The sequence below is a fragment of the Arvicola amphibius genome, chromosome 3, assembly GCF_903992535.2.
Source record: "Arvicola amphibius chromosome 3, mArvAmp1.2, whole genome shotgun sequence".
NCBI classification, from domain to species: Eukaryota; Metazoa; Chordata; class Mammalia; order Rodentia; family Cricetidae; genus Arvicola; species Arvicola amphibius.
In genome coordinates this window covers 4086542-4101185 of record NC_052049.1, presented here as the reverse complement: position 1 = coordinate 4101185, position 14644 = coordinate 4086542, and the positions used below count along the sequence as shown (strand labels likewise).

The window sequence follows — 14644 nt, the reverse complement described above, 5'->3', positions numbered from 1 at the left end:
CTCAGCACCTTCATGGCAGCTCACAACTATCTGCGAGTCCAGTTCCCAGGGACTTGATGCTCTGTAATGATTTCTGAAGGCACCAGGCATGCACGTGGTGCACAGACATACACAGAGGCAAACATCTATATAGATGAAAAGAGATGACAGACAGACAGACAGTCAGGCAGGCAGACAGGCAGATAGACAGACAGGAAGGAAAGAGAGAAGGAAATCAAGAAGAAAGAAAGGAAGAAAGAAAGACTTTCAGTAGGTTAGCTCACAATGATTGATCCTGGAGGCAGGCTATCAGGTATGCATGGTTTTATTTAAAATGTGTCCAATAGTATTTTCCACTTGGAATGAACATTTTACCTCTTTCTGCATGTTCTCATAAACATTGTCTCCTCATTTCATGGAGTTTCTTAGGAAGTTCTAGGTAATTTAACAGAAGAGCAAAATGAAAGTGTGGGGAGATTAAATCACAGGAAGTTCACACCGCGGTGAGGGTGCTCCTGCCTCAACCTCGGGGACGCACAAGTGACTAGCGGGTGAAGTAACAGACCGGGTCATGCAAGTCCTCCTTGAGTCACTTGGTGTCCTTTGGCAGTTCTGGTGTCTCCTGTCACTAGCACGGAAGACAAAATGAGTCCGATGACCTCAGCAAATGGGCAATTGTCTTGTGGTGGCTGAGAGGAGATGGACGCAGACGCCCTGCCGCTGAACATTCCCTAACGTCTGAAGAGAATGTTCCCTCTGGCCTGTCTGCAGCTCTGAGCCCCAGGGGGTTGCGTGCACCTTATGTCCTGAACCTCCCTGGTGGCCGCAGCACCCCCTGCCTCTCATCAAATGGCACTGGTTTATCTGAACAGCAGCACAGCACAAGATAAGCATGGGAGGACATTTTAATAGAGAGGGCAGTTGTAGTTTTAAGTCAGCGCTAGAGCCTGGCAATGTTAGATTTTTGTTTTCATGAGCCAAAGGTCATAGCATGAATGAGGTCTAAATATCATCACAGCAGACCACAGGCTACAGAAAGAAAGATATGTCTTCAAGTTATGTTGACCTGCCAGGAAGAGAAACAGATACAGAGTACAGCGAACAGGGGCCAGCGGGGAGCCCGGTGGTGTGTGGTGCTCCTGACTAGGGAACAGAGCCTTGTACATGGAAATGAAGTGGGCGGGGCTTTGAGATTCCCGCCGGCCGCTTAGGGCTGCTGTCACGGAAAGAAGCTAAGGGCAATGCGACAGGTGGGTAGGGGGTGGGGAGTGGGGCTGGGAAAACATCACCATCTCGACCTTTGTTCTAAAGTGACTTAGAGACGGTCATTTATTATGGAAACATAATCCCCAACGGTTTGCTCTTTCTCTCCGTAAACACATCAGTTCATAAATAACTTAAGCGTGTCCTCTGCGTTCAGGACACAGTTCTGGCTGGAGTAGAAAAGGGTAGAAGACGCGCAGCGGTGGGAGAAGATGGCAGGATGGAGTGTGGACGGGCGGCTCAAGCGTCGAGGGTGCGTGCGGGCATCAGCCATCAGACACGGGAGGGGTGACCCAGCCGTATTTCTCATGAGTCTTCACCAAACTCTTGAAGGTTGCTTCCGCTTCCTTGCGGCTGAAGGACTTTTTTGACTTGCCAGCTTTTCTGCAGATCCGCCCCTGCATGAGATGGAAAGAGACCCCAGGTTAGAGGCTCAGCCGAGGACTCGTCTCCTCATAGGATTGTTAAAGGGACATACGGAGGTGGGCGTAGTTCTGATGTCTGAATCTAGGAGATGTGTTGACCACCAGCAAGGATGATGGGACATGCTCACAGAGCAGATATGGAGCTTTGATAAAGAGCACACTGGGGAGCCACATACTGTAAACATTTTGGGGTGAAGGCACTTTTCCCCAAACCACAGCCTCAGCTTTATCCAAACTGGTTCAATCTGTGAGACTGGAAGGCTTTCCTGAGACGAAGCTGAAGGATCCCTTAGGAGAGGAGCCTCCTTGCCCGAATGCCTCAAGTCTAATTTTTGGGTTTGCTTTGATAGGCATGGAAATAAAAACATTTATACATAGATGTGTATATTATGTGTTCACAGTGCAATTAAAGACTAAATTTTAAAATCCAAGCTTGGGAGCTATTACTGTATGAACTCCTGGCAGTTCATACAGTTTGGGAGGCAGGTAGGGGTCAGAGGTCAGAACCATGCGTGTGCTGAAGCTGAAGACCGGGTCATGCAGTGGACCAGAGGACTTGGTCCATCTTAAGGTGGCTGAGAAGACTCTGAGGAGAAGCTGGCCGTGTTCAACTGTTTGGTATGTGACAACATGTTCTCATCTACAGAGTTCATTCTTGAAAACCACATAAATGAGTAACAAAAAGAATGCAAAAAATCTCATTTTTTAAAGTCTTCATTCTTTTTAAAAATTATTTATTTATTGATTATGTATATGGAGTTCTGCCTGTATGTCTGCCTGCAGGCCTGAAGAGGGCACCAGATCTCACTATGGATGGTTGTGAGCCACCATGTGGTTGCTAGAAATTGAACTCAGGACCTGTGGGAGAACAGTCAGTGCTCTTAACCGCTGAGCCACCTCTCCAGCCCCATCATGTTTTCAGTAAGTTTATACTTTGGTGTTGGGCCAAATTCATAGCTGCCCTCAGCCACATGCAGCCTGAAGGCAGAGGGGTAGACATGCCTGCTAGACCTTCAGAGGCGAGAAAAGATGTGTCACAATGGAAACAGACTATATCTGAGAGCCTGTGGCTTGTCACCAGAAAGTGGGATGGCAGTGGGCCCTTACTGGATAGCCTGCTGTGGCTCTTAGTCATCTAGCCTTTTAAGTGCCTGCTCACCTGAATTGGCCCCTTCGGCGTTGTGGACTTACTTGCTCACTCCTAACCAGGGTCATGCTTTCCTGGAGTTTAGCTCTCTTCGAGTAACCATGTACAACCATGTACGACCATGTAGAACCACGTACATGTCATACACAGATGCGGCCCAGACACCCAGAGACACAGCTGCCTTCAATCAGCCAGCAAGTGCCTGCGTCTGGTCGCCCACCACTTCTTGGTTACTGAGCAGGTTCTCTGCATTCTGGGACGCTTCACATGGATGTCACAGCACAACTGTGTGCATATACTGGACCTTGAACTGGATTCAGGTCTCTAGGGTCCACCACCACCCACACACTGAGGGTGGGAATCTACCCAGGCTATGGGACCTGAGGCTGCAAGCTTGCTGCAACCCTAGCTCTCTCTGATAAACCAAGTGAGAGACGCTGGACTGGCTCCTGAATCTTTGGCCAGTGGTGCTGGATCCCAGAAACCTGACGATGGAAGAACAGCTTGCACGTGTGAACTCAGAGCTCGTACTTCCAGTCCACGGGGGCCTTCTTATGCACAAGGCAGAAACTCAGGGAGGGTTGCTCTGCATGTCCAGTGGCCCTCTGCCTTCCTGCTACCTCCCTGCTCTCCGGAACACTTGACACCCTTTATAGAGGCTCTCAGTCAGAACAAGTGAGCTTTCAAAGGGAGAAAGAGGACCTGAGGGGAGGGGAGGCAGCAGCTACCTGATGACTGTAATGATGTCCCCAAGTCTCGCCAGGGCATGAGCCCCATCTTTAATTATTTACTTCCATATTTTATGAAGGGTGGTTATACCTTATAACAAGGGGCCACCAAGATTTAGAACTTGCACAGCCGTTCCTGAGGTCAAAGCCCGAAGCTCTGGCATCAGACGTAGAGGAAGGTGTCTGTGTAGGGATGATGGTTTACACATCCATGAGAGCGGCCGGTTGTGGATAATGTGAGTGTTTTATCCCTTTGTACCATACTGATGACTGCTGGTGTGGTTGAGAATTCTGAATTAAAGGAGCCAGACAATCAGGCTCGCAATGATTCTGGAATATTCAGTGGCTTTGTCAGGAACATAAGCTTTGCCTATTCTTTGTCCAAGTCCCTACTGTTACGAGACTCAACCAACAAACCCCTACTGGGACAAGTGGCCCTTTGTTGCTTTTTTTTTTTTCTTCCCGGGAGGATCATGAACATAGAGTCCAGTGCAAAGTCAATTTGATGGCAGGAGAGAGGTTGCCAGGAGCCAGCAGCTCAGTGCCATCTCCCCACTGAGCTAGCCAGCGAGAGGCCCTCAGCCCTGCAGTGAGCACATACTGCCTGCCGGCTTCAGATGGGCCGCTTCAGGATCGCACAGGTCAGCGTTAGCAAGGAGCGTTTCTTTCCCCAGTCCTGCCAGGGGGCCGAGTTGTTCTCACTGATGTGTCTGCCCTGCAGTGCCATGAGACAGGGAGAGGACACCCCTCTCCCACACGTCCTGCGGCCACTGCTGAGCCCATAAGGGAGTTTCTAGATTGCATTGGCTGAGTGGCGAGACTCACAATGAATGTGGCTGGCAACATTCCATGAGCTGGGGTCCCTGACTAAGAGAAGAAGGCCAGCCGAGCACCTGGCATTCATCTTTCCCTGCTTCTTCACAGAGCATGGGATGTGGCACCACCCGACACTCCTAGTGGCCTGATTCCCTGTGGTGATAGGCTGGACCCCAGATCTGCGAGCTCAGATAACCCGCCTTCCCTTACATTACCTTTGTCAGGATTTCAGTAGGAGCAACAAGAAAGTTAACTAAGCACTTGTTCCAGATTCACGGAGACAAGAAATGAACTGGAAGCAATGAGGACTGTGAAGGAGATACAATTAAGGTCCGGTTGCCTTATTCTCAGAGTATCCATCTTCCCTGTCTGTGTCCACACAGTGACCAGAGTCTAAGGAGATACAATTAAGGTCCAGCTGCCTTATTCTCAGAGTATCCATCTTCCCTGTCTGTGTCCACACAGTAACCAGAGTCTAAGGAGATACAATTAAGGTCCAGCTGCTTTATTCTCAGAGTATCCATCTTCCCTGTCTGTGTCCACACAGTAACCAGAGTCTAGTCTCAGATACTTTCTCCCAACAACTCTCCTTTCTCCTCGACTGGCCTTACTTGTATTTCATGAAAAGACGTGGAGGTGACTCTTCCGCCTTGATGAGAACTTAGGGCCATTCTCCAGAGTTTACGACAACTTTCTTGGTGCCCTTTCCATCTCTGGAGCTGCAGGTTGTTACGGGGGGTGGGGGGGGCACCAGGGAAACATAGTGCTTAGGGGTTCAGCCCAACAGAGATGAAAAAGAGGATTAATAAGAGCACAGGAGCTGGGCCTGCACCTGTGGCACAAAACCATCAGGGATGCCTTTGTTTGATCTTGCTTTGCCAGAGGTTTTAAAAAAATATGAGTGTGTGTGTGTGTGTGTGTGTGTGTGTGTGTGTGTGTGAGAGAGAGAGAGAGAGAGAGAGAGAGAGAGAGAGAGAGCCACGTGATTAACCACGAAGCCATCCCCATGTTAGCTAACAGGCTAACAGGCGAATCTGAAGACTGGTCCTCTCTTGACTCGGCACAGTTCCCAGTGTATCCACCTACACGCTGGCCTTCAGTTGTCAGAGGCACCCTCAGCTGCCTTGTGGCTTCATTCATTCCGTGTGTTGGGCACTGGCTTAGGAAACACAAAGTGATACTGCCTTTGGGAGCTGTGGGACCATCATGTGGACACCGTGAGGGTGCAAGTGAGCTGTGGCTTTGTTGGCAGAAGTGACACTCGGCTGGGGTATGTCCGCTTGTTGGTTATCCTATACAGAGTATGTATACGTGTTGTGTCTGGCTTCATTCTGTTAGGTGCTCGGTACGACGCTGCACTTGTCCAGGCAATGTCAAATGTCTTGGAAGAACAGTCACTACCAACTGATACGCGGCTTAGGGTCAAGCAAAGGGGCTGGGCCTATCCTTGCCATTCAGCAGACACACGTGGCCCTGTCCCTGGAGTGGGAGCAGTGCTGGCTGCTGGGGTGAATCAGATCCTAAATGTCTCCCAGCCCAGCTTTGTCAAAGGAGAGGGAAGGAAAGGTGTGGGGCTGGGGAGGCAGCTCAGCGGTTAAGGCTAGGCTCGCAACTGAAAACATAGGAGGAAGGGTGTGATAGGTGGCACCTGTGTCCCCAGAGTGTTTTCTTGGTGGTGCTGGGATTAGCTTTGAAATGTAGCCCCAAGTAAAAGCTTAAAATAGACTGCTGCACTCTGGGAGCCACGGCCAGATGCTCTGTGGGCTCACACAGGGAATTTTTAGGCTGTGTGGTGCACGCATGCACACGTGTGTGTACGCTTACGCATGCGTACATGCACCGTGTGGGGGAGGGGCAGAATTCAACTGATTTGCTTTTAAATCCTCATTCCTGCACTCTGTGTGTGTGGCTGTAAGCAAGCTGCTGGCTCTCGGTTTCACTGCCGGTAAAAGAAGCATGGCTGGACCTCCGAAAGGATTGGACACGCAAAGCAGTGACCGGGTTGCTACTGTCGTAATCATGTCGTGCATGCCCTTTAAGGTAATGCTAGTTTGCCCTCTTTTAAAAATTCACGGAAATACTGCCTTTGAGAGTGGATATTACGACTTAGGTTGTTTGTTTTAAAGCTGCCTTCAGGCAAGCAGGACGCATCTCTGTTGGGAGCAGTGAGACCCCAGATCCTGAATTTCTTGTAATCCCCTGATCTGAGTGCCTACAGCTGCTCTGAGCACGAGACCTTCAGGAGTTCCTGATGGCAGGAGAGTGGTTTCTGGTGGGTTTGGCTGGGGCGTGGCTATCTCTATATAATCTGCCCCTGAACACAATAAAGGGGGCATTCTTGGGGAATTCAAGGATGACTCGTGTTGTTTGTCTCTCTGTATGTGTTTGTGTATTTTAACCTCCTGCCCCTTGCCTGAAGCTTGGTAACTGGGTAAAAGCGCACCGAACGCAGACACAGGGGTGAAGTGCGCGGAAATTGGAGGTCTCCACCGAGATTCCGGCACATCTCGCTATCTAATTCCTCAGACTTCTCGTGTCCACTGGAGCTGTGGGACATTAACACCTCAGTCCTGCATCGCTCACTTCCGTGGGTTTTTATTCATAAATAACCCTGTTTGGTATTTGTGTGCCATCTGCCTGTGAGTTTCGAGGGTCTACTAATGTTTCCAGGTTCCTCCCGTAGACTTTCTGGGCTCCTGAACATTCTTCTGAGCCCTAATTTCAGAGACAAGCCCTCCTTTCAAAACTTTTGGAAGTTTAATTGCTGATTTAAGGCATCCAGAAACCTTGTCCTGCAGCACAGGTAGCCCTTCCCCAGCCTTGCTTTCTGTCACACGACTCCCTGGGGAGACATCCAAACCCCACAGGCTCCTGGCTTGAAGGAAACAGACACCAGGCACCTGGAAACTTGAAAGGACACCCCCCCACACACACTGGTACACTTTCTTCTAAGGTTGGAAATTCAAATAAGGCCTAAGAAAAATCCATTTGTACATTTCCGAGAGGACAGGTAAGACACAACCCAGACAAGACGGCTTCAAAGAAACCAGCTGTCCGGTCACAGCAAAGGACATTTAAACCTTAGGAAAGAAAGGTCTCTTTCTGGATAATGGCATCAGATGGAAGGGCCTGGAGCACACGCAGTCATTAGCATGACCTGAGAATGTGTGCATGCGTGTGTGAATGCATGTAATTCATATACGTGAGTATGTACTTGTAAATGCACACATGTGTCAATGTGCACAGCCACATAGCTTGTCATAATGTGAGCCTGGGCAAATGTGACCCCATAGTTGTGGCATTCAAACTGTGGGGACAAATAAGCTTCTTGAAGCAATGTGACCAGAGAGAATTCTACAGTGACCTCAAGACCAGCGTTTTGCTGTACAGATGCTCTTTTATACTGTAAAGATTTGCCACTCATATTGGTTTAATAAAATGCTGATTGACCAGTAGCCAGGCAGGAAGTATAGGTGGAGCAACCAGACTAAGGGAATTCTGGGAAGAGGAAAGGCAGAGATTCAGTCACCAGCCAGATGCAGAGGAAGCAAGATGAGAAAGCCTTACTGAGAAAATGTACCAAACCATGTGGCTAAACAAAGAATTATGGGTTAGTTTAAGTTGTAAGAGCTAGTTCATAATAAGGCTGAGCAATAGGCCAAACAGTTTATAATTAACATAAGCCTCTGTGTGTTTATTTGGGACTGAATGGCTGTGGGACCCGGTGGGACAGAAACTTCTATCAATAGCCCCAGGCCGCATGGATCAGTCTGGATGTCAGTCAGTTCTGTGCCCAGGCAGAGGCTAAGTCGCTCTTTCCAGCTGCAACAACACTGCAGGACAGGAGGACAGAGACCAAGGGACCTAAGACCATGGGAACATGCCCTTGGTGCAGATGCTCTGCTTCGGAATGCCAGCGGGGGTTGCCTGAAGAGAAAATCCCAGGTTGCTAACTTGCCTCATGCCTCTGTAGGGGTGGTCACGGACACATGGTCACTGGATAACAGCTGCTGTCTGGCTGTTTTCACACGGGCCGTCTCAGCAACTTCATCCAACCCCCGGGACTGTATGGAGCCGGATATTGTATGCCTTGACTCACGAAAGGTTACAGAGGAGCCAGGGCTGCTGAGACTGGAGGCCCCGTACCCCAGGAGACTGTGGCAAGACCTAGGGAAGAACATGCTGGTCGGGCCCTCTGGAGAGGCCCAGGACACACCAGGAAGAAGGGCTTCTTGGAAAGGCCGGAGGGAGATTTACTGAGCGTGATGGATCACCTTCAGGGACCCAGAGTGTTCCAGTGAGCCCTGATCCTCATCGGCCCATCTGCTCAGCGCCAGTCTCCAGCACCTGGGCTTCAGGTGCCTGTGTTCTCAGATGGGATTTCATCAAACGGTCTCTGCCAAGTGTGGCTCAGGATTCCTTTCACAGTTCAGACACCCCATAACAGATTCACTTAAACCCCTCTCTGGCATGATGCTCCAGATGGTTTGAAATCTGAAGCGGTTCATGTTCCGAGCATTTTGGGTAATAACAGTCACTTCTATGTTTTCAGAGGATGTAATTCTGCCTACCAAAGGGGGGTGGTGGGGATAGAGTGACCTCTGTCCTAGCCCCAGTGGGACACAGTGCATCAAGCCTGAAAGAACACAGGGTTAGACAGAGCACTGGGTCAGCCTGTCTTCAACATGAGCTTCCTGGGAGGTTATTCAGTGGGTGTGGTCTTTGGTCAGGTTTGCTACTGTCACAGTGTAGAGAAGATGGTGAAGACCTGGCAGAGGCAACGCTGTGCCAGCCGATAGAGCACCTGTGAGCAGGGCTTAGGGAGCGATTGGGGGACAGGAGAGCAAAGTGGCTCAAGGAGAAAACAGGTTCCCAGGGCTAGGTGCTAAGTAAGTCTGTGCTGGCTGAGTTTGGGATGTGCATCAGAATTCCAGGCTGAAGGGATATGAATGGCTGGATTGGACTCTCACACCAATGAATCTAAACAGTTATTGTAAGGATGGTACACAGGACGGATGGGAGGGAGAGAAGGAGCCTGCGTCTACTCTCTAGTGGACTACAGGCCTCTCAGAAGTCACTCTCCCCTGGCCCTAGTACTCTCCCTGTCATGAGTGTAATAACCCCTATAGGGGTGAACTTCGGTGGTGCATGGGGAGAGGCAGTGAGGACACCCAGATCATGTGACCCCCAAATCATCCTCAGGGCCAGCTCTTAAGGAGCCTTAGATGTGTGAAGGTGCTTGGATGTGAAATGTCCCCTACAAGCCCATGCATGTGAACACTTGTCCCCAGCGTTGGGGTGGAATAGGTAGGAAGCAATTTGAGCTGGAGGAAGGAGATTGTTGGGGGCAATTTGTAAGACTGTTCTGTACAAAGGGCTGTTTCTGCTTCCTGGTTCTACTGAGATGCCACTCTGGTATGTCTTTCCTGCCATGATGGATTCTCTCCTCCTAACCCACAAAGCAGGATACATCCTTACTCACCCAAGTGCCTTCTTGGGTCAGGTGTCTGGCCACTAAGACAAGAAAAGTTTAACCAGTGCAGATGGCTGCTTGAGCTACAGGGCATCAAAGCCTGAGAACTCTCCTGCGTCGACTGCTTTAGCAATTGCTGCGTTTGGGAAGAAATATGTTTCTCTCACAGAAAGTGCAGCTTATCCACGAAGGAGCCAAGAGTGGGCAGCCTAGAGTCCCCAAGGACAGGTCCAGTCACTCCAGTGGCAGCTAGACGTGCATGGCGCTTCCCGCTCCACAGCTGGCAAGCCCGGTGAAGGGGGCCTCAGTCGAAAGAATAAGTACAGGAAATAAAGAATAAGTAGTGAACAGATGTGACAGCAGATCAAGGAGCCCAGCGATGGGAGGACCATAGACCAGTTTAGTAAGAATCCGACTCTTCTATGCAAGGTAAGAGAACAGTATCTCAATGCAAAGCCACACCACTCAACAGGAAATGTTTCCTTATTAGAACCTCACGGAGAAATCTTATGTGATGACAGATTATCTAACCCAGTCCCAAATACTCTCCCAGTTCTTCAGCAGGTTATGGATTCAGGTATACGCTCAGTTTTGTGAAGCTTCTTGGAAGGGCAAACACACCATTGGTTTTGTGTACATTTTGATGGTGTTCACTGGGAATCTTTCAAAGCGAAAGTCTTTTATTGAACAATGCCATAAAATTTCCCTAGCCACTGGCAATGCCAAAGGCATACTTCATGGATTTTCACAAACACAGAACTTCCAGAACATCATTTTCTTCTCCAGCCTGAAGAAAGTTCTAGTGATTGTTGAGTCTGTGTTGGAACAGATGGTATTTTGTTGGAAGAATCAAGCATAGAAAAAGCAACATTTCTGCTAAAAAAAAAAAAAAAAGTGCGTGCTATCAGATGATCATTTTAAAGGTGCCGTGTGGGCCTCACTGGCAAGCTTCTGCTTGAACAGTCAGGTCCTCAGGGTGGGGTGGGGCCCAGAAGTGTCTGTCTCAGCACGGTGGAGAGACAGCAAGACTTTGGCGAAGGTAGACAAGGGCCACCATGTGCCAGACACTGTCTCCAGGAAGGAGCAGTCCTCACATGAGCTATGCCAGGACACCCTAGCAATTGGGCTCAGGGACCTTCTGTACATGTGAAGTAACCGAGACACAGAAAGATCAGTGAGGTGTTTAAACTCAGTACACCCCCAGCCAGATCCTCACAATGGAACCTTTGACTGTGCAGCTAGGGTGACCCAGAGAACAGAGGACAATCAAGGCAGTGACACCCGCTCTCCATATACTTCCTTCCCTGGCTTCTCTGTGACTTCCTCCCCAGGGAGCTCTCTCTCATCATTGGTCACTTCCTTTTTGTCCTGGAGCTTGAACCTCATTATGTCCACTATGCATTTTGCCAGTTTGCCCAGGCACCGGCCCTGTCTTTATTGCCAGTGCTTCCCCATCTTCCCAGAGATCCGATCAATTCATGGTACCTGTTCTAGCTTCCTTCCTGCCGCTGTGATGGAATACTGTTCAAAAGCAGCTGAGGGGAGGAAATGGCCTATCTGGCTCACACTTCCAGGTCACACTCCATCACTGAGGGGACTGTGGGCAGAAACACAGGCGAGAATCTGAAGCAGAAATCATGAGGAACCCTGCTTGCTAGCCGGCTCTTAGGCTCACGCTTAGCCAGCTCCTTCTTACAGGCCAGCACTGCTCACCCAGCAAGGTGGATGCCACAGTGGGCGGGACTCTGCTGTGTCAGTCTCCACAGACACACCCACTGACACGCCTGACAGATGCCACACTGGGCGGGACTCTGCTTGTCAGTCTCCAAGACACGCCCACAGACATGCCCGGCAGAGGACTTTTCAGATGACTCGCGGCTGGCTGCACCGAGTTGACAGTTAACAATGGGCTAGGGCAGTCTTATTCCCAGATAAGGAGCGACTGGCAGAGTTTTGGATTTTTACTTTTGTGCTGTGCAAGGAACTGAACGTAGGGCCTCATGCATGCTGGGCAAACACTGTACTATCGAGCTGTGTTCCTATCCATGGGTTGATTGATTGGGCCCCATGTATCTTAATCTAGCCCCAAACTCAAAATGAAGTAAAGAATGGCCCAGAGTGACCTTCCTGCCCCCACCTCCCAAGTGCTGGGACTACAGGCATGCACTGCCAACCCTGGTTTATGGATTCTGGAGATTAGACCCAGGACCTTGTGTATGACAGGCAAGCACTCCACCAAGTGGGCAATATTCCCAGCCCTTCCTCTCCTTTCTTTAGAGACAGCTTTACATGCGCCAAGCTGGGATGCACAGTCAATGCTGTGCTTTCTCTTCTATAGTTCTAGAGTCTACATGGGAAGTTATGGAAATATCTATGCCCAGCTCATTTTCATGGGCAGACCTACAGTTTACGCTGCATTTGTATTTCTGCATTTGCTGAAACATCTCACGCCAGGTCTCAGCTCCAGGAGCGTACATCCACGTTGTCACTGCCCTCGTCAAAGATGACTCGGTCTGGCTGCCTACTCTGAGAGGGGCTGTCAAGGAACAATGATAGTCTCCCAGCCAGTTTGGCCCCTTGCTTCATATCTTGGCCCACATTCTTCCCTACCTGTAGATTTTCCTTGGGGATTTTCTTAGGTTACCAGCATTTTCCATCTCCTCGGGGCACACTGAGAAAATGGAAGCGTGCTTCCATTGCCCAGAAGCACACAGGTCTGTTCCCATCTGTTCTCACTCCTGTTCTCCTCTTTGGTCTGGGGACAACTCTGCTCATCCCAGACTGTGGTCGCCCACCCGCTGCAAGCCCACGATGTTATGGGTGTCTCTATCTGTTCTTCCAGTCCTTGTCTCACCCAGGGGCTTTCCTAGTGTGTCCCATAAAAGTGGATAGACCCATGGGTAGCCACACACTGTCTTTGTCGCCAGGGAGGACACACCTGAGTGATGGTTTCCAGGGAGACATGATGTGACAAAAGTTACACACCCTTCACACTTCCTGCCTTCTACCCTTTTCCTATTGAAAGCCTGACACTGACATGGCCCACTCTCCCCCACGTACGATCATGTTTGTCTGTGACCCGAAACCCTCCCCTGTCAGATGCCATTGGCTTGATCACTGTCCACCATCGAGCAATCGGAACTTTTATTTCAGAGCTCGCTCCTGTTATTCAGTTCCCTTGGCACGGATAATAAGCAATGCCTTTGAAGAGAAACCCCTCCCGAATGAGGAGGACCAAGACAGCGCTAGACAACGTGACAGCGGAGAGTGCCAGGGGATTGGTGTGTCAGAAGAGAGGGGCAGCTACGCTCTGATGTCTGCCCCTGCATGCAGAACGTCATGATTTGGAAGAAAACCGTTTGTTCCGGAAAAAAAATGCATTAAGAAGGTGAACAGGATTTCTCAGGCAGCCAGGGTGGCGAGCCTGGCGTTCACTCTGCAGATGGTTTTTAACCTTGAGGCGCAGGTCTGCCTATGCGCTTGCTAAGACATTTCGCGGCTTCAGTCTGTTCTTTTCACAGCAGAACTTGTAACGGCACAGAAAGTTCGCCTTGCATATGACAGCCCGGGGATTTGCAGATGGGGAGAGCATTAAACATTAAACAAATAAAGCTAACTTCAGATATGTTTTGTGGACAATTCAAATAAGAAAAACGTTATGGTTTGGGCACACACTACATAAAATACTCCTTTTTAGAATAGTTTGCTCTTGGTATAAAAGCACAGCAACAAGACTACATGGCCATTCCCTTCATCTGTTTCGCCAAATGTGTCCATGAGGACAGGAAGTTGGATTTCAGCTGCTACGCATATCCACGCACTTGCTGGGCAGACGCCCACCAGGTTCTGTGGCATAGTTTCTGGGGACAGAGCACAGTGCCCCTCGTGTGGCTTTCTCATACAGTGTCAGGTAACAACCAAAGTTATGCTGGGGGGAAGGGTTGGGCCTTGGGAAGAACAGTGGATGCGGGGGTCTTTCCAGAGCTGCCCACTCTCTATCCTGAGTCCACTTCATTTACCCCATGTCAGGGATGTGATACAGCTTCAGCCGTCACTGCTTACCCAACTGCCAGATCGTGTCACCCGGTGACGCTCCCTGCCTCAGACACCTTAAAGATCCAAATGATCAAGTGTCTTCCCAGAGTGTCCCCTTTTAATGCCTCATTGTAAAGGAAGCTCAAGCAACTTCCATCTCTCTGAAGTCTGCAGTGTCATCAAGACGCCTGGTGGAGGACTCCATCTTCTGGGCAAGAGAACACGTCCCGTGCAGCCGTAGCTATCCTGGGTGAGGGACACAGGGGACTTCCATGGGCGTTCACTTCTGTCCCTCACAAAGACAGCCCGTTGCTCCAGGTCTACTTTAACATAAACCGCTGGGCTTCAGGGCGAGTGTTGAGAATTCTTGCCATGGCTGAATGTGCAGGGTCTGCTTCTACATCAGCACGACCCAGACAGAGGACATGACGGCTGGAGCTGAGCTCAGGCAGTGGGGTTTAGTGAGTAGGGGACGGTGACAGTCCTCAGGCAGCATGGTGGTTATAACTGCCTCTCTAGAGGGATGTGGGGGCTGCGTGAGTGTGAGCACACCATGTCTGTCCATCTGGTCTAAGGGCTTAGCTGTGTGGCGACCTTAGGTGGACTCTGGTGGAGGTGGGGGTTTGTAATTCTTGGAGTTGGTGGGGATCAAGGACAAGGGAGGTGACTATTACCAAGCCCAACTATGCCTTCCTGCTGAGGGAACAGTGTCATTAGCAAGTGGATTGAAGGCCAAACCATACCCCAAAGGGACGGACGAGTGTTGCCACAAACATGT

The 14644-nt window shown here is 50.0% G+C and overlaps 1 protein-coding gene across 1 annotated transcript in view; it reads right to left on the bottom strand.

The window, feature by feature from the left end:
- Nucleotides 1–288: 288 nt before the first annotated feature.
- Nucleotides 289–14644, bottom strand: part of Ube2ql1 (ubiquitin conjugating enzyme E2 Q family like 1) — a 39387-nt gene continuing 25031 nt past the window's right edge. The window contains exon 2 of the mRNA XM_038323668.2: nucleotides 289–1640. Within this exon, the coding sequence (XP_038179596.1) occupies nucleotides 1509–1640 (132 nt within the window). The 3' untranslated portion in view covers nucleotides 289–1508. The remainder of the gene's footprint in view (nucleotides 1641–14644) is intronic.